Source organism: Squalius cephalus (assembly GCF_949319135.1).
Source record: "Squalius cephalus genome assembly, chromosome: 20".
NCBI classification, from domain to species: Eukaryota; Metazoa; Chordata; class Actinopteri; order Cypriniformes; family Leuciscidae; genus Squalius; species Squalius cephalus.
The window spans coordinates 19,603,645-19,626,861 of NC_137141.1; the positions used below are offsets into that span (position 1 = coordinate 19,603,645).

The 23,217-nt window shown below is 38.1% G+C and overlaps 2 protein-coding genes across 2 annotated transcripts; one reads left to right on the forward strand and one right to left on the reverse strand.

Annotated features, from left to right (window-relative positions):
* The first annotated feature begins 73 nt into the window (after positions 1-73).
* LOC307148143 (uncharacterized protein) lies at positions 74-8,220 on the forward strand. The gene is made up of 8 exons (XM_079853475.1): positions 74-408; positions 859-1,004; positions 4,128-4,665; positions 5,460-6,063; positions 6,401-6,477; positions 6,562-6,661; positions 7,183-7,301; positions 7,410-8,220. Exons 1-8 carry the CDS (start codon positions 196-198, stop codon positions 7,806-7,808), a joined length of 2,196 nt encoding a protein of 731 aa, XP_079709601.1. The 5' UTR covers positions 74-195; the 3' UTR covers positions 7,809-8,220.
* Positions 8,221-8,660: 440 nt separating this feature from the next.
* tbc1d12a (TBC1 domain family, member 12a) lies at positions 8,661-22,341 on the reverse strand. Its single transcript, XM_079853794.1, has 13 exons — positions 20,971-22,341; positions 18,557-18,683; positions 17,155-17,276; positions 15,405-15,487; positions 15,092-15,209; positions 14,890-14,996; positions 14,614-14,694; positions 13,269-13,363; positions 13,100-13,171; positions 12,894-13,022; positions 12,473-12,582; positions 11,290-11,548; positions 8,661-10,267 (listed from the first exon to the last, which is right to left on the reverse strand). The coding sequence occupies exons 1-13, from the start codon at positions 22,044-22,046 to the stop codon at positions 10,193-10,195; spliced, it is 2,454 nt and encodes an 817-aa protein (XP_079709920.1). The 5' UTR covers positions 22,047-22,341; the 3' UTR covers positions 8,661-10,192.
* Between the last annotated feature and the right edge of the window lie 876 nt (positions 22,342-23,217).

Consider the following 23,217-nt stretch of genomic DNA (forward strand, 5'->3'; position numbering starts at 1 on the left):
TAAAAGTCTTTGCAATAAGAGTTTTGAACAGGCATTGGAACAGAGACATTTTTGTGAGCTGTGCTGTGGTTCCAGTCCTGCAGGCGGCGCTGTGGCTGCGCTCAGATTCATGTAGACACACAGGAGCACAAGAGTGAATGGGAAAATAAATTCGTTGTAGCTACACATGATTTGATCAAATATCCAAGCACGAAAATGTACCGAGGTCCGTCGAACCCGGACTACCATCGAGCAACGGTACCTCCTACAGGTTTCGGACACCCCGCAGCATCATTTAGACCTCCGCCGTTCTGTCCTCCTTTTGGGGTTCCTCCGGGGCCTCAATACTGCTCTCCACAGCCGGGTCCTCCTCCGGGACGCCCGTACGGAACAGGGAATGAAAACTACAACAGAGAATCATTCTACGAGGTGCGTGTTTTTACTGGCAGTTATAAAACCAATCAGCATTATTTTCTTGTCACTCACAGCATGTGTCTACATCAACCTGATGGAATAGTTTTTAAAATTAACAGTATTAAATATCTTTGGATTTCATGCAAGTGATGCATTTTCTTTTTGAATGCTTTCTGGGTAGAGCAGGCATGCAATGTCCTGCAGTATTACATGCCATAGGTAATTTAAAACCACTTTAAGCATGCATTTACAACGTCACTAATTTGCTTGATTGATTGGTGTCCTGCAAACATTTGTCATACTTTTCTTTGTTTAAAAATTTTGGATTTCAAAATCTTTCTTTCTAGGTTTATATGACTGATTTTTGTACTGGCTATTATATGAATCGTTCATATATCTTTATTGACATGTTATTTGTCAGTATGTTGTGATATTTCTATAGTCATTGCTGTCTCCCTCCTGCAGAACCGACCCTTCACCAGCCGCACTGCTGACCAGACTGGATCCACGATCATCAGCTCTCAGCTCACACCTTCTAATCAGCATCAGCTTGGTCAGTCTTCACAAAGCTGGTCAACGCAAAGTCTAGATGAGCAAAACCAAGAAGTCAGGTATGAGAAACTAAACAAAGAGATTCAGAGTTGTTTGTATGTTTACCACAATCTTTTATCTTTTACAATTTAAGCCTGCCCTGAATCCTGATGAATCTTGTCATTGTCATCCTGGAATATGGCCATGATGTGTTTTCCTACATGGTTGTCTAAGAAATGAAAAGCTACACAATCCATCCATTAGGATTAGAAGAACTGTTGCCAAACATATAACATGCTAGAAACATAATAATTTCTGCAATACTGATACAATCATAGACTTTTAAGCATTTGCCTAGCATTTTGGCCGGGTAGTGTGTGTGTATATATATATATCAAACGATCAACGATTAATCGCATCCAAAATAAAAGTTTGTGTTTACATAATATATGTGTGTGTATGGAGTATAATTATTTTCTATATATAAATACACACACATGCATATATATTTAAGAAAAATGTGTTATTTATATATAAAATATTTATATATAATATAAATTATATATAATATAAATATATATACACAGTATATACATGCAAATATTTCTTAAATATATACATGCATGTGTGTGTATTTATATATAGAAAATAATTATACACCGTACACACACACATATATTATGTAAAAACAAACTTTTATTTTGGATGCGATTAATCGCGATTAATCGTTTGACAGCCCTAATATATATATATATATATAAAATATACATAAACACACAGACACACAGCCTAGCGTTCAAATGATTGGAGTCTGTAATATTATTAAAATGTTTTTGAAAGAAGTCTCTTATGCTCACCAAACATGCATTTATTGGATAAAAATAGTAATACAGTAATATGTGAAATAATATTCTAATTTCAAAACTATCTATTTTAAAATCAGGGCTCCAGACTGCGACCAAATGGTCGCATTTTGCGACCAAAATTTGAGAGTGTGCGACTGAATTTTACATCCAGTCGCACATGTGCGACCAGTAATTTTTTTACGTTAAACGTGGAAGGGGCGCGTCAATGAATCTGGAATGTGTAGCAGGCCAATGATGACGAGTGTGAGAAGAATAGGGAATGGCCACTGTAACTGGCTAATGTGTGGAGGGGGAGGGTCCTAGAGATATTCGAGCGCGCGTAAACGTCTGTGGGAAGGAAACAGACTAACGGAGACAAATATCAATGTCACAGACATAGTCGGATGATGATTTAGATTCAGAGTCAGAGGTTTGTGAGGTGATAAAGTCCCGAACCCACCATTTTCGGGAAGACTGGCTGAGAGAATTCAACTGGTTGAGGTACTGTAAGGAGACGAACTTAATGAACTGCGAATGTTACAATCGCTACCCCAGAACTGCGGGGAACACGAAGTTTGCCGACAGTGCAGGCACTTTGCAGTTTAAACACAATACGCTAGTTAGAGACAATCTCAGCCTCAAGTATAGAGTATGCTGTGACATGTTAATAAATGAAAACAAAATGAAAGCGGAAAAAAAAACTGCGCTACTCATTTCTGCTTCACAGACCGTTTAATAGTTCGAAACCAATAATAGACAGCGCAGAGCTTCTCTCGCCAGTCGCGGGCGGATCTCGATCACGCAACACCGTTACATCGTTGAGATCCAGTGAAGAAATCCATTGAGTTCGCGACAGAATTAATAACATTGCTGCGAGATCCAGTGAGAAACATTCAGATTCGACGCAGAATTCTCTGTTATAAACCATATCAGATCAAACAGCACTGACGTGGAAACCAGGAGAAACATCGTGTCATGAACGAACAAGTTATAGAAGGCTTTAGGTCCACAGATCAGCAACATTCACCATGGATTTAATGTAGTAACACTAACTGTAACTATGGTTATATAACAGTAGCCTACACATATCTTTTTCCAGAACTTGAAAATTATAATATCATATTTAAATGTTATTTTTAATGTGTTGACCAAATATTTTTTTGTTCATCCTTTAAAGATTGTCCCTATTTATAAAACTAAAAGTTTCAAGAAGTAGGAAAAAAAAAAAAAAAAGATTAAATTACCATTGTAAACATAGAGGACGCTTATTGGCTATTTTCACTCCCTAATAGCTATTTTGTCCCTCATTTTGCTTTTGAATTAATATTAAGACATTATGAATGATAATAATTAAAGTTAACTTTATCTATACACCTCAAATTAAGCTCAGTGCTTCTGCCGTCAAATGTTAGTCTGGAGCCCTGCGAACTTAAAATAAAACTGCACATTGTAATTTCTGTACATTAAGTCTATTTATTATCAAAGCATTTGTCAGTAATACAGTTATGTGGGGGGAAAATATGAATAATTGCATTGCAAGGTGATTTAAGGTGTGCCCCTAAATTTTCTGCTTGCGCTCCTAAAATTTTAAGTCAGGGGCTACAGCGCTCCTAATAAAAAAAGTTAGTCTGGAGCCCTGAAAATGTAATTTTTTTTTCCTGTGATGCAAAGCTGAATTTTCAGCATCATTACTCCAGTCTTCAGTGTCACATGATCCTTCAGAAATCTAAAAACAGTGAATTGCTTCTCAGGAAAAATTATTATTAACATTTGTGCATTTAGCAGATGCTTTTATCCAAAGCAACTTAAATGAGAACTAAGCATTCATCAAGGAACCAACCAATCGTTGTAGTACAAAATATGGCAGGTTTATTAGACAACTAGATTAGGAAACCAGTTAGAGAAGAGAAGAAATGCAGGTGTGTGTGTGTGTGTAAGTTCATGGTTTAAGTGTGTGAGGTCATTAAGTGCTTGCGGAAAAGCTGTGATTGTATACATTTAGGGAGCATACATTTGTTAGTAGTGGGTTGTTGAGCTGTTCCAGTGGTCTTGAAAGCCAGTGTTGGAACTTTGAACTTGATTGAAGACTAGACAAGCTGTTGCATATTATTATCAATTTTGAAATAGTTATTAGTTAACTTAACTTTTTAAACTGTGATACTTTTTTCAGTAATAACTGGCTTTATTTGAAATAAAAATCTTTTGTAACATTATAAACTGTAGTGTTTATCAATTTAATAGGTCCTTGCTGAATAAAAATCTTATTGACCCCAAACTTTTGAACAGTAATGTGTGTGTGTGTGTGTTCATATAAACTGTTGATTAACCATAAATCCATTTCAATGTGTTACAATGAAGGAAAAAGGCAGAGGAGTTTCTCCGAATCCTGCAGGCAAGTGACCGGATTGAGCTGGCAGTAGATAAAAGTGACACCAGTGATCGCATTACAGACAAGCATCCCAGCCGAGCGCGAAGTCGGAGCAGAGGGAGGAGCCGTCCACGCAGTCGCAGCAGGAGTCGTGGAAGGAGCCGGGGTCGTAGTCGAGCTCGGAGTCGCGGAAAGAGTCGGCCTCGCAGCAGAACACGCAGCCGTAGTCGCAGTCGAGCTAAAAGCCGCCCTAGGGCCAAAAGTCGTGCGAGGAGCCGCAGTCGCAGCCACGGGAAGAGCGTAACCAGCAGTAAGAGTCAGTCACGTCTGAGCCCCAGTCAGACCAAACAGTCTTACAGAGGTCCCTCCCTCGCAGAAGGCAATCACAGCTCTAACAGCACCAGCAGCGGAGTGAGCCTCGGTGCTAGCGCCATGCCTGATCTATTTCATGGACTAAGACAGATCCTACAGAACAAAGATCTAGAGAAACACCTGCCTATGGTCAAGAATGCCCTCCTTAGAGACCAGGTGCGTACCAAGTGTTAGTTCTTTTTTGGTATTTTGGTCATTGACATGATGTTAATATTTTTGTTGATTGTATTAAAAAATGTTTTATTAATGAGAGACCTATAATAATGATTTATATTTTAGAGCTGCCGGGATGGATTTTGCGGGAAAAAGCATGCATGCGCATGTCACGTCAGAGAAATATAGCTCCGGATGTGGGTAGCGTGAACGAGAAAAATTTACAGATGGATGATTAAAAAATGACAAACCTCTGGGGAATCACCAGTTATAAAAACAAAAGTTGTAAAAGTAGCTTTAAAAATATATAAAAAAATGCACTTCATAAAGACTTGAATAATCATTGTCTAAGATGATAAATTAATCAAATTCATTTTGATAGTTTTTTGAGGGCTTACTGAAGGGTTTGAGAATTAAGAAACATGCTTAATTAAAAGGTTAAAAAAAGAAACCACTAATTAGGTAGTTTGGCTTAACCTTTTATTAATCTTTTAAAAATATAATGATATTTATGAATTTATAATTCCAGATTATATATATATATTGTGTGTGTGTTCAATGTTTTTAGAGAGTACATTAATGAAATATAATTGAGTGCAAAGAGTACATTTTTAAGAGCTTAACTAGATTACATTTACTTGTCACGTTAATTGATTTTTAAAATACTTTTCCTTTTCTTTGTTGTTGACACGCTTGTCATTGATGTTTGTTTTACCTTGCTGACATTTCCAGACCATTTAAAATTCATAATTTGCACCAGAAGTAATGTGAATTCTCTTCCCTTCCGTTCTAAACAGAATACTGATGACACAAGGGGAATGTTTCTGGGGAATCAGACTGCAGTTGGAGGCTTCCAGAACCCAGAGTCGAGGTTTGAACCTGAAACCTCTGCTGAACTTTGCTATGGTGCTCTGCTTCCTCACGAGAGGGCTGGCGGAGACCACAGCAGCGTTTCCAATATCTTATCCTGGAACACACTTAACCAGCTGCCTGAATCCAAGCCTGCATTCCAGAGTGTTGAAGATGAAGAGAAATTCCTGTATGGAGAGCAAGAGGAGAGATCCAAACCTCAAGCTGTGACTGTCCCGTTGGCCCAGACAAGATCTGCGAGGTCTCCGGTTCATCATCTCAGTAAAGAACAGCAGACTCACAATCTCCAGGAACCCAAAGCACACGGCATGCCTGCTAGCGTGCAGCCCGCTGGTTTGGGCACGATGAAAGTCACTCCAGAGGAATGTGAGAAGGTGAAAAACCTCCTGAGGACCATTGGCCTGAATCCAGGCATGACTGACATCTGTAAAATGGCTGCCAGACTAAAGGAGAAAAATGAAACACAAGGAGCGGCCGCCTCGTTCCCTTTGTTCAAACCAGCCCTGGAGGCGCTGCAAGCACTGTCCAGAGGTCAGAGCCAGCATGTTTTGCACAATTTGATTCGTCAATTCATCGAAATCTTCTCAAAAGGGGTTTTTCAAAAACTTTAAAGTTTGCTTAAAGCTGAGTTTATCTATAAAACAAAGTTTGAGTAGAATCTGTACTACAGTTGGTTGGAATTGAATTAACTCATCTTTTAAGTTGCAGGATTGTGTCAGGAAGTTGTTGAAAGTATATTTTAAGTGGTTGCATTGCATCATAGCAGTTGTGTTCTGTCAGCCATCTCAAAAAAAGATAAAAGACCTAGAGGTTTTCACAGCAAACCTGGGCTTGGAATGCATTCAACTTTTAGTATTTTATTTTTCAGCATCCAAAACAGATGACAGTAGGAGTAATCGCTCTGGAAGCAGCCATTCTACTCAAGAATCCAAGCGTGAGGAGAAGGTAGAGGTCTTTATTAACACTATCACCCCAGTATTATGACAAGCTCTCTAGAGTCTTAACTGTGAACTCCTGTGACTGTTTTAGAAGATGGGTGAGAAGGAGCAAGAGAGACGGGAGAAACAGATTCAAAAGAAAAGGAAAGAGTACCTGGTGAAGGAACTGGAGGGTCTGATGAAACAGGAAGGTATTAAATAATTATCATGATCCACACAACTTTTAAAGGGGTAGTTCACCCTAAAATGAAAATTCTGTCATCATTTACTCGCCCTCATTTTGTTGGCTGAACACAAAATATATTTTGAAGAATGTGGGTAACCAGACAGTTGACTGTAGCCATTGATTATTTATTTTCCTACTATGGAAGTCAATGGCCACAGTCAACTGTCTGGTTACCCACATTCTTCAAAATATCTTTTATGTTCAGTAGGATACCATTTTATTTTTGTACAGTAAAATATGTATTTAAACCATGAGCTTTTTATATAACTGTTCATTATTGTATTTATTAGAAGATAATAAATAGCATTTTTACTATTTGTTAAATACAACTATGTATTTACTTCAACCATGAACCTTGAGCAAAATTTGATTTACTTGAACCATTTAAGGATGTTTTTTTCTTTTTGTTCAGTACAAGTATTTATTTATGTACAGTTGTTCTTTTTGAACAATTAGGTTCAAATACAACATGTATCTTTATTGCAGGTAGTGGTGATTTGATCCCAGTGATGGGTTTCTTCTGCCAGCGCTGTGAGGAGTTCTTCGGGGATATGAACAGCGCAGAAAGACATGTAGCAAGTCACAGCCGAAGTGACAAAAACAAGGTGACATTATAAATGCCATTTAACATCATGGATCACTAGCTCTAAATCTGTAATGCAAAACACTGAATTGTGGGGAAAGAAACATCAGCCTCTCTTTCATTTTTGCAGACAACAGGTTCACAGGAGCATCACAGGGATGCTAAGAGACACGGAGAACCGCATCACACATCATCTCACAGACGAGAGAGCCCATCCAGTAAGGCGACATCCTCACGGGTTCACCACGAACACAGGGAACGCAGTCCTGACAGAAAGCGCAACAGAAACGAAAGAAGCCCTCATCCTGCAGACATCACACTCAAAAACGAGCCTGAGGGCAAAGGCAGCAAGGATGAGAGTAAAGACAAATCCAAAGAGAAAAAGGAAAAAATTGACCATGCAGACGATGATGTAGAATCAACAAAGAGTGAGAAGAAGAGAAAGAAGAAGGAGAAGAAATTGAAGAAAAAAGAAAAGAAGAAGAAGAAGGACAAGAAAAAAGCAGAAGCTGATAAAAATTCACATTAAAGCTTAGGGTCTTCTTCTAAGAGCATCAGCTATATGTTTGAGCTTTTGGGCCTTGGTTGTTGTGGTAGATTTCAATCAGCTTTCTTGATGAGTCTTCTGTGGTTGAAGGCCTTAGACCACCTAAAAGTGATTTTCAATATGTTAATGCTTCCTGTAGATGAAACTCCACCCGCATTACATACAGTACATGTACTTTCAGTACTGTTACATTTAAATGTGAACAGCCAAATTAAAACTAAGGCCAGAAATGTCTAATTGTGCAGATATTCTGGTATTATGTTCAGCCCAACCTGGGGTTTGGCCCATTTGTCATTGTTCTATTAACAGTGTTCCACAAACCAAACACTCTGCAACAGTCATGCTCTGAATTCAGACGTGGTTCTTGATCGAAAAATAAATATTTTTTGGGTAAGAGGTTGGTCAGTGTGGTTTCTGTTTGTTTTATGACCCTCGTAATAATGTGCTCTACTGTGTTTTTCTTTAACACAAAATCTTTATGTAGAATAGATACAGCGTTTTTTGTCATTTTGCTTATGGCTTTAAGACCAACTATTTGCTAGTGAACTCAAAGCTGACAAAAAATTCACTTTTACTTTATATATGCATTTCTGAAAAAACAGTCAGACTATGTCATCATCTTTTGTTCTATAAATTATTCTCTAGAATAAAACATCACCTTTAACTAATGCCACTTACCAGTAACAGCTGTAATCTTAATCGAAGGGTATTTTTATAAAAGGAATAAGGAACAAAAAATGTATTTGTAAAGCAAATTCATGGGGTCTTTCAGAGACACTCATGAGAAATGAAGATCAATTTTGGTCATAGGTATGCATTTATAGTAGCATAGCTGCTGTTTGAAAAGAAACATGAACTGTTTAATCCTTTTTAATAGGCCATTCACACACGTTTTTGTTGAGAGGGGAAAAAAAAGTTTTTGTTTTTGAAGTTGAACGCCTTTTAACTTGAGCACCACACTTTTAGAACGCTGTTGTATGCGAGACTGCAAAGGACGCAAGACATTAAAAGTTCTCCGTCTAGCACATTTACATAGCAAAACACATCGGAATTCTGTACAAAACTAACAGGAGAATTCACCTTTTCTTTAGCATGTATTTCATTAAATTTAATGTTTAAAAACACGGATTTTGGAGACAATGAACCATAAACCTCTCATCAAGTAGCAAATTTTAAAATACATTTTCCAATGATTTGCAAATGGCACTCCTCAAAGACATGACCCCACGTTTTGGTTTGCACCTTCTAGTAAACTTCTATGTAACATCACATTTTATAAGTTGCTCTAAATGTTAAAAAGAAAAAAATATGAAGACAGGAAGACAGCAGATCTCCAATACTGCGATTTTTCCACATCTACACTAGAAACCTCACACCAGAAATGTATATTAACAACTGTTATGTAAGAAAACTGTACAACAGTGAGGAAGATTTAAAAAACAAAACAAAAAAAGCAAGAGAAATGATTCTTAAATTAAAAACAACAAAAAAGACATTAAATAACTGAAAGAAAAAAACAATGCGGAAATGTCAAGGTTCATTCATTTGGAGTGTAGTAGAAGGTGCAGACGTTGAAAGCTGATCTCTTGTTTGCTGCTGGTCGGTTAGAATGTGTACATGTTATATAAGTGTGCTAAAACATTTTATTTAAATTACTATAGCTGATTATTTTTTTATAAGCATCAAATCTGGAGTGCTAATATATGACAGCACCTGTAGATACTGTTTTTTTCTGTAGAGGTCTGTGTTTTTGGGACATACTGAGGATGTTCAGAGTTCAATGGCTCAATGCCTGCTGTCAGAGGCAAATATGTTAGCAAACAGGCTGACTTCAGATAAACCGAGAAACAGCCTAACAAACACATTAATGACAGATTTGGTATGTGCTAATAAAAGGCTACTGCAGGTTTATGTTGTGTGTTTCACCGCTGGTTTACTTCACTTAGAAAGGGAGTGTTCAAATAATGTGGCGCTGACCTGTGTGTGTGTGTGTGTGTGTGTGTGTGTAAACACTTCTGATTAGTTTGTTTTCTTATAGTCACATCATTACAAAAGTAACATTGACAAAGTTGGCACATTATATGGTCACCTGACTCACATTTCTCTTATTCTCAGGCTCATTCTTACACAAACATATGCACAAACACGCTCACAAGCGCAAGTGGAGACATGTTCCCTTCAACAGGACGGGTCCATTATGAGATTCTTCGAACAGGACAGTCAGCACATCGGGGCTGAGCCTGAGCTGTCCCTCAGACGTTCGGGTCCTCATCAGGCACACTGCAGAGGTCAAAGTGCAGGGTGATGACCGCCATCTCCGACGAGTCCCAGAAACATCGTCACTTCCTCTGGGAGAGAGTCAGCTATTAGCTTCTTAAGGCAGGACTGTTGCTGCTTTTTTCAGTTTCTTTGAGTCCATCTTTCATCAGAGCGGAAAAAACCTGCAGGAGAAAGAAAGTGAGGAAGCCCTCTTTCATTCATTTTTCTTTTTGTTGTAAGAAAATCACATTAAAAATGACATGGACACGCTCATTGCCCCTCATTAAGTTTTATTTAAAATGCCACTATTACGCTTTTTTAAAGGTTCCTAATTTAGTTTAGGTCTCCTAAAATACATTAACAAGCATCCAAGGACAAAAAAATCCTCCTTTTCTTTTCTATTGTCTGGTTCGATAAAGGAAACCACACCTTTCCGAGTACTTAGTCCCAGTCGGATTGGTCTACCACTTACAGCGCTTGTCGGAAACAAAATGCCAATTGCTACATCTGAATTTTAGCTCCAGAGGCTTCCTCTGGGCTTTATACACAGTGTTGGCATAGGTTTTAACATATCCAATCAAGCCACAGTCTTCATCCTTTGGAAGTTCATGCAAAATGGATTTGATTTCACAGAGCAAAAAAACACACAAAACAAACTCTTCCAGTCTCAGATAAAACTACAGTGTTTGAGGGCAGGTCAAAGCAGACGTTGATCGCAGGCAGCCAATGAAGACCATGGGCTGACATTATGCAAATATGTTACAAACCTATGTAGGTTCATAAAGGAAGTAAGGCTGGAATTACTGATGACTCATTTCAGAATTTTTTTTTTAGGAGACAATAACTTTATTTGTCGTGCACTATGATTTTTGAAACTTTGCAGACCTTTTACATTCACAAACAGCAATATTACACACTACATGAAAGGACATATCCGAAAAAGCATAATGGGGGCACTTTAATTTAATTTTGCCCTAACAAAGTTAAAATAGAATACAGTGTAAACAAAGTGCACACGATGTGTGAGGAAAATCACAGTAAACATCACTTTACTTTTCAAGTGATATTAAATATTATTGAACTGTGCGTATTTAGGACACATAAAATGCTAGCTGTGAAAGTAGACTTGTCAAGACAAAACAGTTGGCCATTTGATTCCAAAAAGGTTCAAAATGTAATTTCCACCATTGCGTGTATTTCTCACCTGGTTCCACCGGCGGTTGTTACTGATCATCTGTGTGTTTGCGATGCAGGAGAAAAGTGTGTGTGCAGGAGTGTTTTCAGGCAGCCGAGAAAGGAACTGTGCACTATGGATGAAATCCATCTGCAGTAGAACATCCTGGTACAGCCTCAGAATTCCCAGACCTGTCCGGAATAACGCCTCCTCTCCATCTCGGCAAAACACATCCCAAACGCGACATGCCACGTCCAGCGGTAATGACTTACTGTACAGAGTGAAGATCCTGAGAGCATGATAGAGATAAAAATGGTAAGAGAGAATTCTGCTTGCAGGAGTAGTGCAAAGTCAGATCAGTTAGTCTGGATTTTTGCAGATGGGAATCGTAAGGAATTTAACAATTGGAGTTCCTAAGAGGTTCCATTGACAATTCTTTTAGCATTGGCCTTTAAATTGACATTCAGGTCTTTAAATTAATGTTTTACAGAGGCAACATAAATGTAATGAAATAATTGGCCTTAACTACTCTACCGTTCAAAAGTTTGGGGTTGGAATTTTTACAAATACAGTAATTTTGTGAAATATTACAGTTTCAAAATGACAATTGATTCCTGATGGCAAAGCAGCCGTATTTAAGACATTATAAATGTATTTACTCTCAATTGCAATCAATTTAATGTATCTTTGATGAATAAAAGTATACATTTCTTTCAATAAAAACAACATTTGAATGGTAGTGTAACAGTATTACACAACAATACTAAGCAAACCAAAAAATTTGGTAACATTTTAATCATGCATTTTTTAAATAAAATACTACAGACAAATCTCACAATGTGTATCTTTGACTACATGTTTAAGTGCCACATTTGTAAGGTGTGCTAAAAAGAATAATTCATTTAGGAAAAAGAGTTATCGTTTAGAAATGAGACTGCACTGGTTGCGTTATTTGTTTCTGGTTCTCAGTTCCCAACCCTATTAAATAGACTCCGCCACCCTAAACTTGACTAGGGCTTCCTTTGCATGACGGAATATGAATGAATTTCCCCTCATATGAGAGAACATAAAAGCAGCCCAAAGGGGGAGATAAAGAGTCACTGCAGGAAAACATTACTCAATCTCTCTCTCCTCTCTGATTTCAAAACAAAGAAAAGAAACAGAGAGGAACGAACAAGAACAGCAGGAAGAGAGATTTTAAGAGCAGATTTACCAGTCTATGAGGTAAAAGTCAGGCGTCAAGCTGTTATTCTGAAAGTGCTGGAATAGTTTGGGAAGGTTCTCTTCAAAAAACACCTCAAACGCTGCAAAATACTTCAGCATCTTGGGAAGAAAACAAAGTATCAATTCAGTACAAAGCCAACTCTAACTTAAACACAAGCATGATTAAAAGCACAGCGGTGAGTGTGTAAGATAAAAGGAATGTTCGTCAGCAGATTACGACTTCTGGTTCTTGGTCCTTGGCTCAGAGTTTCTGCTCAAGAGTTTGTCTGGCAAATGAAATCTCTATAAATGGGTCAACAGATGGTCGGAATAAATGCTGACTGCAAACGCAGACACAACAGAGCAAATGTAGGGGCTGTAGCAGGTCTACCATAAATAAAGTTGGATGAAGAGAGAGTGCATGTATGTACCAGGTCATGGTCCACTCTGAAGAAGGCCATCTGGCATGGTTTGTTAAGGAGGTTGGCAAAGGCAATGAAGGCATCGGCTTCCTCCAAATTCAGAATGAGAACAGCAGCAATGAAAGACATCCCCTGAACCTGGAACATGCCACATACACGTCAAGCTCTCCATGAAGGACACCCCTGAACTAGGATGGTTGAAATGACCTACTTACATAGCCTACATCAGGTCTATAACAGGTGTATGCCCCCAACAGACTGTGCAATATATCATGATATGGTCCACCCTGATGAAGAGAAAGGCACAAATAAGTCAAAAGGGAAACAAAATAAAAACAGACAAACCCCCCAAAAACAATACAGAGCCTAGATACATGTTCTTACCTTCTGGAAAATGTAGAGAGAGGGAAAAGTTCTGGAAATATCAAGCTTGATTAAATCCAGACTGGATTCTCTGTCTGCCAGCGACACGCCACAATCTAATCAATTAAAATCAGATGAAGTCATCGGTCAAACTAGGGCTGGTTGACAGAGCTCAAAATCAATATTTTTCAGCTTTTGAACAAAATTCAATCTTTATGGATTTGCTCTGAAACGGCTTAAAGGTTGTTGTTTGCTGCTTTAGAATAAATTCAAATGTAATGAATAAATGTTTTTTCCCCAATCAGAGAAACTAAATAGCCACAGTGGATTTTAATAAAGTAATATTTAACAACAAAACATCAATAAAAGCAATGTTTAGCTACATGCACTACCGTTAAAAAGTTTTTTAAGCTCACCATGCCTGCATTTATAGTATTTGATAAAAAAAAATTAAAACAATTTAAAAGAACGGTTTTCTATTTTAATGTATTTTAAAATTTCATTTTTTCCTATGATGGTCTTCAGTGTCATCCTTCAGAAATTATTCTAATATGCTTATTTGGTGCTCAAGAAACATTTCTTATTATTATCAATGTTGAAAACAGTTGTGCTGCTTAATATGCTTGGGGAAACCATTATACTTTTTTTCAGGATTCTTTGATGAATAGAAAGAACAGCATTTATTTGAAATGGAAATCTTTTGTATCACTATAAATGTCCTTACTGTCACTTTTGATCAATTTAATGCATCCTTGATGATTAAACTGTTACTTTCTTTTAAAAAATTCTAACTTTTGAACCTTTTTAATGTTTATTTTTTATTAAACATTTTAATACACGAAAATGTAGATGATGAAAATTAGAATTTTGAGTGATAATGAGTGATTTTTGAGTGATTGGTTGACTAAAGCACTGAACAGTTTGAATCTCACCAATTCTAGTTGTGCTACTAAAAATTTAATCAGAGATGCACATTAAATTATCTTTGTAAATAATCATTATCACAGTGTTTTAATTTGCAATGTTATTGATTTGACTGCACTGACACTATCGGATGAGAACTGAACTAAGAAGGATGATGACATCACTATTTTCTGCAGAGCTGCTTCATAGATGAACTGAACTTTTTCCAAAATTGATGAGCTTCACACAGTTATTGAACCAAACTGAATCAACACTGAACTGATTTCAACTGAATAATGACTGTTTAAAAATGTCTTTTCAAAGCTGATTTACAGCCGAATTAAATTCTGTTTGCATCACTGAGTCATTATTTTCCTGTAAAACTGCTTTGAAAAACTCTGTATTGTAAAAAGCGTTATATAAATAAAGGTGACTTGACTTGATAGTGTCAACAAACACTGACCTTCAGTTTCATTAACTGAACTTGTCTCATTGAAGCTCCGCCACTTCTCTTTGGCTCTGGACAGGAAGATCTCATACAGTTCTAAAACACACACAAACACACACAAACACGCAAGCACAATTGATGTAACAAAAGCAGCAGCTGCTTCCTTTTCAACACAGCTCATCTGGACACAATCTGTGTTTGTTTGTGTCAGATTGATGTTACGCAGAGCCAGAGGGCCACAGATGATCAAGACTAACCAAATGTGATGAGTGCAGCAGTTGCTATAGTTACCTGGGGTGATGTTGAGCTCATTCCCGATGGCGAGGCTCCAGACTTTCCCGCGGACGCTAGGCGGGACGCCCTGCCACCAGAGGTCACGTACACGCCGGGTGTTACGCCTTCGCCATGGCAATAGAGCACATCATTACAAGACATTAAAAGACCACTTGCTTAAGTCTTAAATCCACTTGCTGGACATTGATAAGCGACTTACATGCTTTCCCAATTCGGCAGGACTTCTGTGTTCCAGATCACCATGGCATTAGCAATGTTCTCTTCCTGTCGGTATCGGTCCTTCATTTGTCGTTTTTTCTTCTGCGCCTCTTTCATCTCTAAGTAAATGAGAAAGCGTTAGTCTGCCTGAGAAAAGGTAGCAACATTAATGCAACAACAATTTGTGTTTGTGTGAGAGGGGCAGCTGTGTGAGTGTGTGAAGTGCTAAAGTGCACATGGCCAACAGTCAAACGTCATTACCACTGCAAACACACTCCAATGAGCGTCTGGACAAAGACACACACGTCACTCACCCCTTCTCTTGGCCCCTGCAACCATCTCACTGTATTCCTGCCGGTGTCTCTGAGATTCCTCTTCAGATTTAGCAGGCAGGTTTCTAAAGAATACAAGTAGTCCTTGAAGCTGCATAGACATAACCCCCCTGTCACATGATCCTTCAGAAATCATTCTAATGTGCTGATTTGGTCCTCAAGGAACATTTCTTATTATTAATGTTGAAGACAGTTGTGCTGCTTAATATTTTTGTGGAAACCAAAATGATACATTTTTTTGTAACAATGTAAAGTTTTTTGATCAATTTAAGGCATCCTTGCTGACCACAAACTTTTGTGTGTATATTTATATGTGTGTGTGTGTGTGTGTGTGTGTGTGTGTGTGTGTATGCATGTATGTATTGTTAAAGATGTGCAAAGTGTGTAATTTCTATGCCACTACCATCACCAAGTGGAATTAAAAAAATATGATTTGTAATAATAATGAGTTTTTGCAAACACTTCCTATCTGCCATTGGTAGGACACATGTTGCTGTTGTATATGGAAGTATTTTTAACAAAAAATAAATAAATAAATAAAATAAAATAAAATAAAAATCACACGCTTCAGCTCCAACATAATTACAAAACCAGATCTGCTGCATGAAACTAAAAACAGGAGACAAGGGAAAATCTCTGCTTTACACATAAAAACTGACCATCTGTTATAAATAGTTGGAACACTTTCAAGATTTCAGAGAGGATGTGTTCATGTTTTCACTGGTATAACTCCAGTATGTCAGTTGTTTGTGGGTTTTAAATTTAGGCCAAATGCTCAAGTCAAAGGAATGATTTAAAGACAAAAAACAGACATGGTTTATGAGGAAAGTGTATGGTCGCTCAGAGCACTGAATTCACTTTATGGATGAAGTTCTTTGTAAACAATTTTGGATAGTGCCTTACACATTGAGAGGGACACATTTCTCAATATTCAGAATAGTGATGATGAGCACTTTTCAATTGTTAAAGGGATAGTTCACCCAAAAATGAAAATTCTGTCATCATTTACTCTCCCTCAAGTTGTTCCAAACCTGTATGACTTTCTTTCTTCTGCTGAACACAAAAGAAGATATTTTGAAGAAAGTCGATAACCAAACGACTGATGGACCCCATTGACTTCCATAGTAGGAAAAAAAAAATACTATGGAAGTCAATGGGGACCAGCAACTGTTTAATTACCGACTTTCTTCAAAATATCTTCTTTTGTGTTTAGCAGAAGAAAGGAAATCCTACAGGTTTGGAACAACTTGAGGGAGAGTAAATGATGACAGAATTTTCATTTTTGGGTGAACTATCCCTTTAATTCTTAAAAATATTACATTCGGTTCCCCCAATCCTGAATATGTGGTTACATCTTTGCTTCAGCGAATTATTTCCTCTCATTGAGCATGTTAGCTGGAATGCAAAATAACAACATTCCAGCTAATTTCAGTTCACAAGTTCCAACCAGATGAAACAATTCTTACTCAGGTGTGAAATCTGAAAGTCTCACACTAAGTAACTATATAGAAAGCCAATTTTTAATAATTAACAAATACACACAGCACATACTTTTCTGCTACATACATACGAACTTTGTAGTAAAAAAAAACCTGCTCTTCAGGCTTATATGCACACGGCTTGTTTCTCACCATCAGTGGCCAGGGAATTTAGGTAAATATTTGATTAAATGGAAGCTTGATGCACTTGAAGTAGTGCATTATGGGAGCTGTAATTTATGTTTCAAACTTACGCAGGTCTGTCTTCCAAAATGAGAGCAGTGGTGGACAAAGGCTCAAACTCCAGATTCTTGCGTCTCATTGGCTGAGGGTGAGAGGGTGGTCCTGTGGCGGGTCCCGCCCTGGACTCATACTCCTTTAAAAAAAAAAAAAAAAAGGAAAGAAGAGCAGTCATTATAAGATTACAGCAGATCTGTGTCTACAATTTCTCAGCTGCCACATGTATCCGGAGGAGACGTGAAGGGGAGAAGAATTCGGTCATGAGATTCCCACATGCTATGAGTAAAGGGCCCAAAGGCAATGGCCTTAATGTTAAAACCATATAATAACTGAAACATTTATGAGTCAGTGTGTGACACAGTTTTCTGACTCAAACATAAATAGGCAACAGCTGACCAGCATGACTCTGATCCAAGGTCAGCCAGAGAAATAACACGTTTACATACGCAGTTATTATCGAGTTACCATAGGTTTTGTCAAAGTCAAGCTACTGTCCGAGTATACATGACACAACACATAATAGAATATTTGAGGTATTAAATAGGCCAATTGTAGTTCGATTAACTTGTATAAATGCTGGAATGAAGCCATGTGTGAAATATTACTAGCTTTATGTGGCCATGGCAGTGGAATGTTGGAAGACATTATGACCTTGATTTTAAAAAGTTAAAGGCTATAACAACTGTACACAATTCTATTAACATAAAATGTTAGCTCTTATATGTACTTTTGAAACAAGAAAGTACCAACATTCATTTAAGGAAACAAGGATCTGAAATAAAAGATAGGATTTGTAAGATCACACAAGAGACCAGGCTCAGTGTGTGAGTTTAATCAGAGATCTCTCTCTCACTGGAATACAGAGAGACACCTGCAGAGTGCAGAGGGTGAATTGAGCGCAAATCAAGAGTTGAACAACACAGGCTCAGTCATCGCTTACTGAAGGGGAAGAGTAAAGACAGCTGCACACACACACACAAAGCCCAGGCCTGCCGCACGCACACTTGTCTCTCCTGGCAGACCCACAAAATAACGCAGTTTCCAGCAGCAATTTCAGTCCTTCTTTATTTCATAGACACTATCTTTCTCGGTTTCTCTTCCTTCTCCTTCCTCTTTTGCCTTCTCTCTCTCTCTTCTGATAATACCACTGTCCCTTGCTACCTTTTCTCTGCACAAATAAGATTAACTTCAGTGTTTTTAATCACATAAACAGAGGTCCACCAAAAACTGAAAATTGTCATTATTTATTCATTTTATATATTCAAATAAACATACTTTTTAAATCAACATATTAGAATGATTTCTGAAGGATCTAATATTTTCCACAGAACAGAAAATCAGACAGGTTTGAAATGAAATGAGGATGAGTAAATGAAGAAAGAATTCTCATTCTCTCCTTTAAACCGCCTCTCTTACCTCCTGGATGGTTCTAGAGTCTTTCGGAGGGTTGTCCCGCAGTGGAATTTTCCCAAACAGCTTCCATCCTGGAGCACTTTGGGATGCTGTGGCCCTTGACTCCTTGGGCTTCCAGGAAAACAAACTCCTTTGAAGACAGACCAACAGGAAGAGGGACCAAAAGAGTGAATATTCGAAAACATATGCCACATAAGTTTGTCATAAGATCCCCAAAGAGTTAAGTCTTCATAGTCTGTCATATAAAGAGGCCAAAATATGACAACCATTCATATTCAAACTCATTAAGTTCAGACTATGGCTATAGGGAATTAAGATCTTAAACATCTCAGCAGAGCAGGTCTCAGGTTTTAATGCGCTTAATACAGGGGATTTCAATGCACTCGTGGTGATGTAGCCGCACCAGCATCCTGCAAATAAAGCCTTGAGTCACAGTCACAGGTGCCCTTTACACAAACACACAGATATGAGCAGGCCCTGCTGTGGAGATGAGCTCATTAAATCTATGAGCACACTTTCTGATGGGACAATCAATCTAATGCTGTTTTAATTACATAATAAAGCCACTGAGGCAGGTCAATACTGTCCTGAGAGAGACGGATAGGATGACAGACACAATAGTGAGGGAGACGGACAAAGAGAGAAAGTGTGACAAAGGATGATATGGTATGGTACAGTGGGAAAGGAGAAGTTTGTTCCAGCAAAATAGGGAACTGAAGACACAGTGTGAGCAGAAACAAGGTCAAGGCAGCAGAACACCATGAAGCCCAACTCATAAAAGCTGACATTAAAATTCCTCTGTGTGTGTGGGTGAGTGTATTTTTTTTTCCAGAGTTAAGGCAAAGTCTATGAAGTTCTTTGTAGAGACCAAAGCTCCTGGGAAGAGGACTCTAAGGCACTTAAGTTTCAACCTAATCATAATGGAAATGGAGCAGATGCAAGTCAGATATGCAGGCTGACATCATGCAAATCGGTTCTGATGCAGTGTTTTGAATTCATGCAAGACTAAGATGACAAAATGTCATTTTAAATTGGATTTGACTTTGATAAAGCAAAGCGTCTTCTCTCGATTAAACATCTGAAAAAATAAAACAAGAAATTGTAAAACAGCACACCTCAGACCTTTTGCGATAAAGCATGTCAATGAAGGGAGAAGCCACAGGTGAGTGGTTGACAGGTGAGGTCAAAGCCTGTCACTCATTACCTGATCATGCGTGCAACAGTGTGACTTCTGCTCTGAAACAATACAGAGCTTCCTCACAGATGCTTCAAATAAAGCATATAAAAAGTATTTATGTAAAGATGCGTCAATGCTGAGGTGACAATTTTATTGTTATGGGTCATAAACAATAAATAGTAGTTTTTAAAATATTTTTGGCTAAAATAAATATATAAATAGAATCCAGAACAACTCAAATATATAGTTTAAGCCAATGTCAAATCAATACTGGAATGCTTAAGTGAGCATCACAACACAATAATTTAGCGTATGAAATATAGCTAGTAGTAAAATGATAAAGTAGCTCTTTTAAAGAATTATATATTTTTGACAATCTAGTGCTATCACTCAAAATTCGCATCGTTTTTCTTTAAAAAGTAGCTTTTTTTTAAGTTAAGATATAAAAATAGCTGAAAACATATTTCAGACTGTTGTTCTAAAAACCCATGTGGTCATTTTTAAATAAAGTATTTGGCTACTTTTGTTTAGCAAGGGTGCATTAAATTGTTTAAAAGTAACAGTAATGACTAATGACATTTAGAATGTTACTAAAAGATTTTCTATTTCAAAAAAAATTTGTTCTTTTGAGAACTAAACAGTTCTTTATTTGACTTTTTATAAAATAATCCTGAAAACAAAATAAGTTTACTTTACACAAAAATATTAATCACCACAACTATTTTCAACATTGATCATAAGAAATGTTTTTGAGCACTAAATCAGCATATTAGAATGATTTCTGATGGATCATGTTGTCACTGAAGATGTGTCACTGAAGTAATGATGCTGAAAATTTAGCTTTGCATTACAAATGACAAAAATATATTAAAATAGAAAACAGCTATTTTAAATAGTAATATTTAATATTTTATGTTTGATCAAATAAAACATAAGAGAGCTCTTTAAAAAAAATCTTTCCAACAACAAAATTCTGAATCTGAACGATATTGTATATCAACAAACTAATAATAAAAAATAATAAATACAAAAAAAAAAAAAAAAAAACTAAAATCAACCAATAATATGATCCTGCCCTGTAAATAAAAGCTTTTTTAAAAAAAGCTTTAAGGAAATAGAAAGCTGTAACTGTTTGTAGCCATCTAAATGTAGCAGCAGCTGTAAAAAAATAAATAAATAAAAGACAAAAAAGAGGTTTACTGCAACTCAAGATACTTGTCTACACACAACTGCCGTCTACCTGGTCAAGAACTCAGCAATGCCGTGTCTTTTAGTGCCAAGTGTCTGGTCAGATGAGGGATCAGGGTCAGCGGCTACCCTGTCTGGAGCACTCTGCCGCCGACCGCCAGAGCCGAGACATTCGTCCACACCACCCTCTGCTCCAAAATACCCATCATCCACGGGGCTCAGAGGAGTGGCATCACAGCTGAGGGAGACTATGTGACCGGCGTTAGTCCGGAGGTTCCGGGGCCTGAGCGGGGGGCCCGTGTCACTGAAATCCTCCTCTGGGCTCGGGTCTGTCTCGGTGTAATCACTGGTGTTTTCTGCCAGGGGAGACAAGGACAGCTTGGCACTGAGCTCGGACAGGGTGTCAGCAGGATCCGGGTCACAGGGCCGGGCCTCCTCCGAGCTTTCAGTGCTGGCTCGACTGATCCTTTCACATGACCTCCCAGTGGAGGAGACACTGCCGCTTTGATGAACAAAGACACGGCTTTCTGGAGCAGAAAGGCCACCCAAGGCTCCAAAGGGGACTTGAGACAGGGTGTCATAACTGTTCACAATCAACAACCCCCCATTGCCCACTTTCACACCTCTGTCTAAAGCAGACACCTTCCTGTTTAAACCTTCTGCATGTGCATAATCCAAACACCTTAAAGGAGTCTGAACGTGATGCATGTGTTCATGGGTAACATCTCCATTAGGCATCTTCATATCCGGCGTGCTTTTACCCATAAATGACACTGCAGACCTCAGCTGGGAATTTAAATAACCATTGTCGGGTTTTTCCACGCACTCGGGCTCATTCGGGCAGGACAGGTTTTCCCCCTCTTCTCCATCCGGACACACCATATCCACCTCCAGCTCCAGCTCTTCGGGAAACCCGTTTAATACTCCGGCCCTGCACCCCACCACCACCGAGGATATAGTCGGCAGTCCAGCACTGCCCAGATTCGCGTACGCCGAACCGTAAACAGAGCCCTGCCCTGCTCTTTCGGGGTTTGAAACGCAAACGCGTGCTTTGTATTCCTCCCGGTTGTCGTTGACATCGATGGACGGTGCGAGTCCTGGCTCATCAGCATCCTCCACTCTTTCCATCTCACTGGAGGTGTCGGTGGTTCAGAAAGGCAGATGAAGCCCTGCTGCAGCGGCGGCGCCCCGGTTCGGCTGGGCTGTCTGCAAAACTATCTCTCATCTTATGTACCCCACCGATTCTGCCAGTCCAGTACATTCATGACATTGCGCCTCCGAAGCTTTTAGCGTTAAGGATGAAGAGTAAAGCCACGGTTGGGTGTTGTTTATGCACATTTTGATCCACGTCCAGCGCAGTCGCTGATAGAGGCCATTTTGAATGTGGTGTCGGCGTGTCTCTCCCAAGCAAAAGGTTGGAAGTGGGATTTCCAGGAGTTAACGCGACATCCACCGGACAGTTGGAGCAACTGCAGGACAATCTACATTTACAATGCATCATTGGAAAAATTCCAAAAATATTAATTTGAGCCATCGTAAAAAGCATAAACATTTTTATTTTTATTTTTTTTTAAAGATCTATCTATCAAATTCAAAATTGCTTTATTGGCATGACTGTACATACAACAATATGCCAAAGCTTGGAATTCAGTATAATTATAAAGACAATAATTAATTATTATCAAAATAATAAAATATTATAACATAACTTAAATTTAAATGTACAAATTAACAGTGTAACAAATTAGAATATGTGTGAACATTTGATACCACAGTGTTTTAAGACACACACACACACACACACACACACACACACACACACACACACACACATTACTGAGGGTCTCTGTGGTGGACAGTAGGGAAACATTGTGGTCAGAGACACGGCTGCAGATACACAAACCATAAACAAAGCAGTGCGTGCTTACCGTTTTGAATATCAATCCTGCTAAACACTTTCTTTATTCCACTACGCTCATGTTTATATTGAAATATTATATTTAATATTTAATAATATAATATTTAATCTATCTATCTATCTATCTATCTATCTATCTATCTATCTATCTATCTATCTATCTATCTATCTATCTATCTATCTATCTATCTATCTATAAAAAGTAAAAGTCAAAATGACCACTAGAGGACGGCAATACACAAGCCTTATGGGTTTAGGGATTTTTCGACCCCTATGTCACATAAATAAACCGATTTTTAAAAAAAACATCTAAACATCTGCAGTAGGCTATTGGTAGTTTTATATTTTTATAAATAATTATAATGCATGTTTGGGATTTCA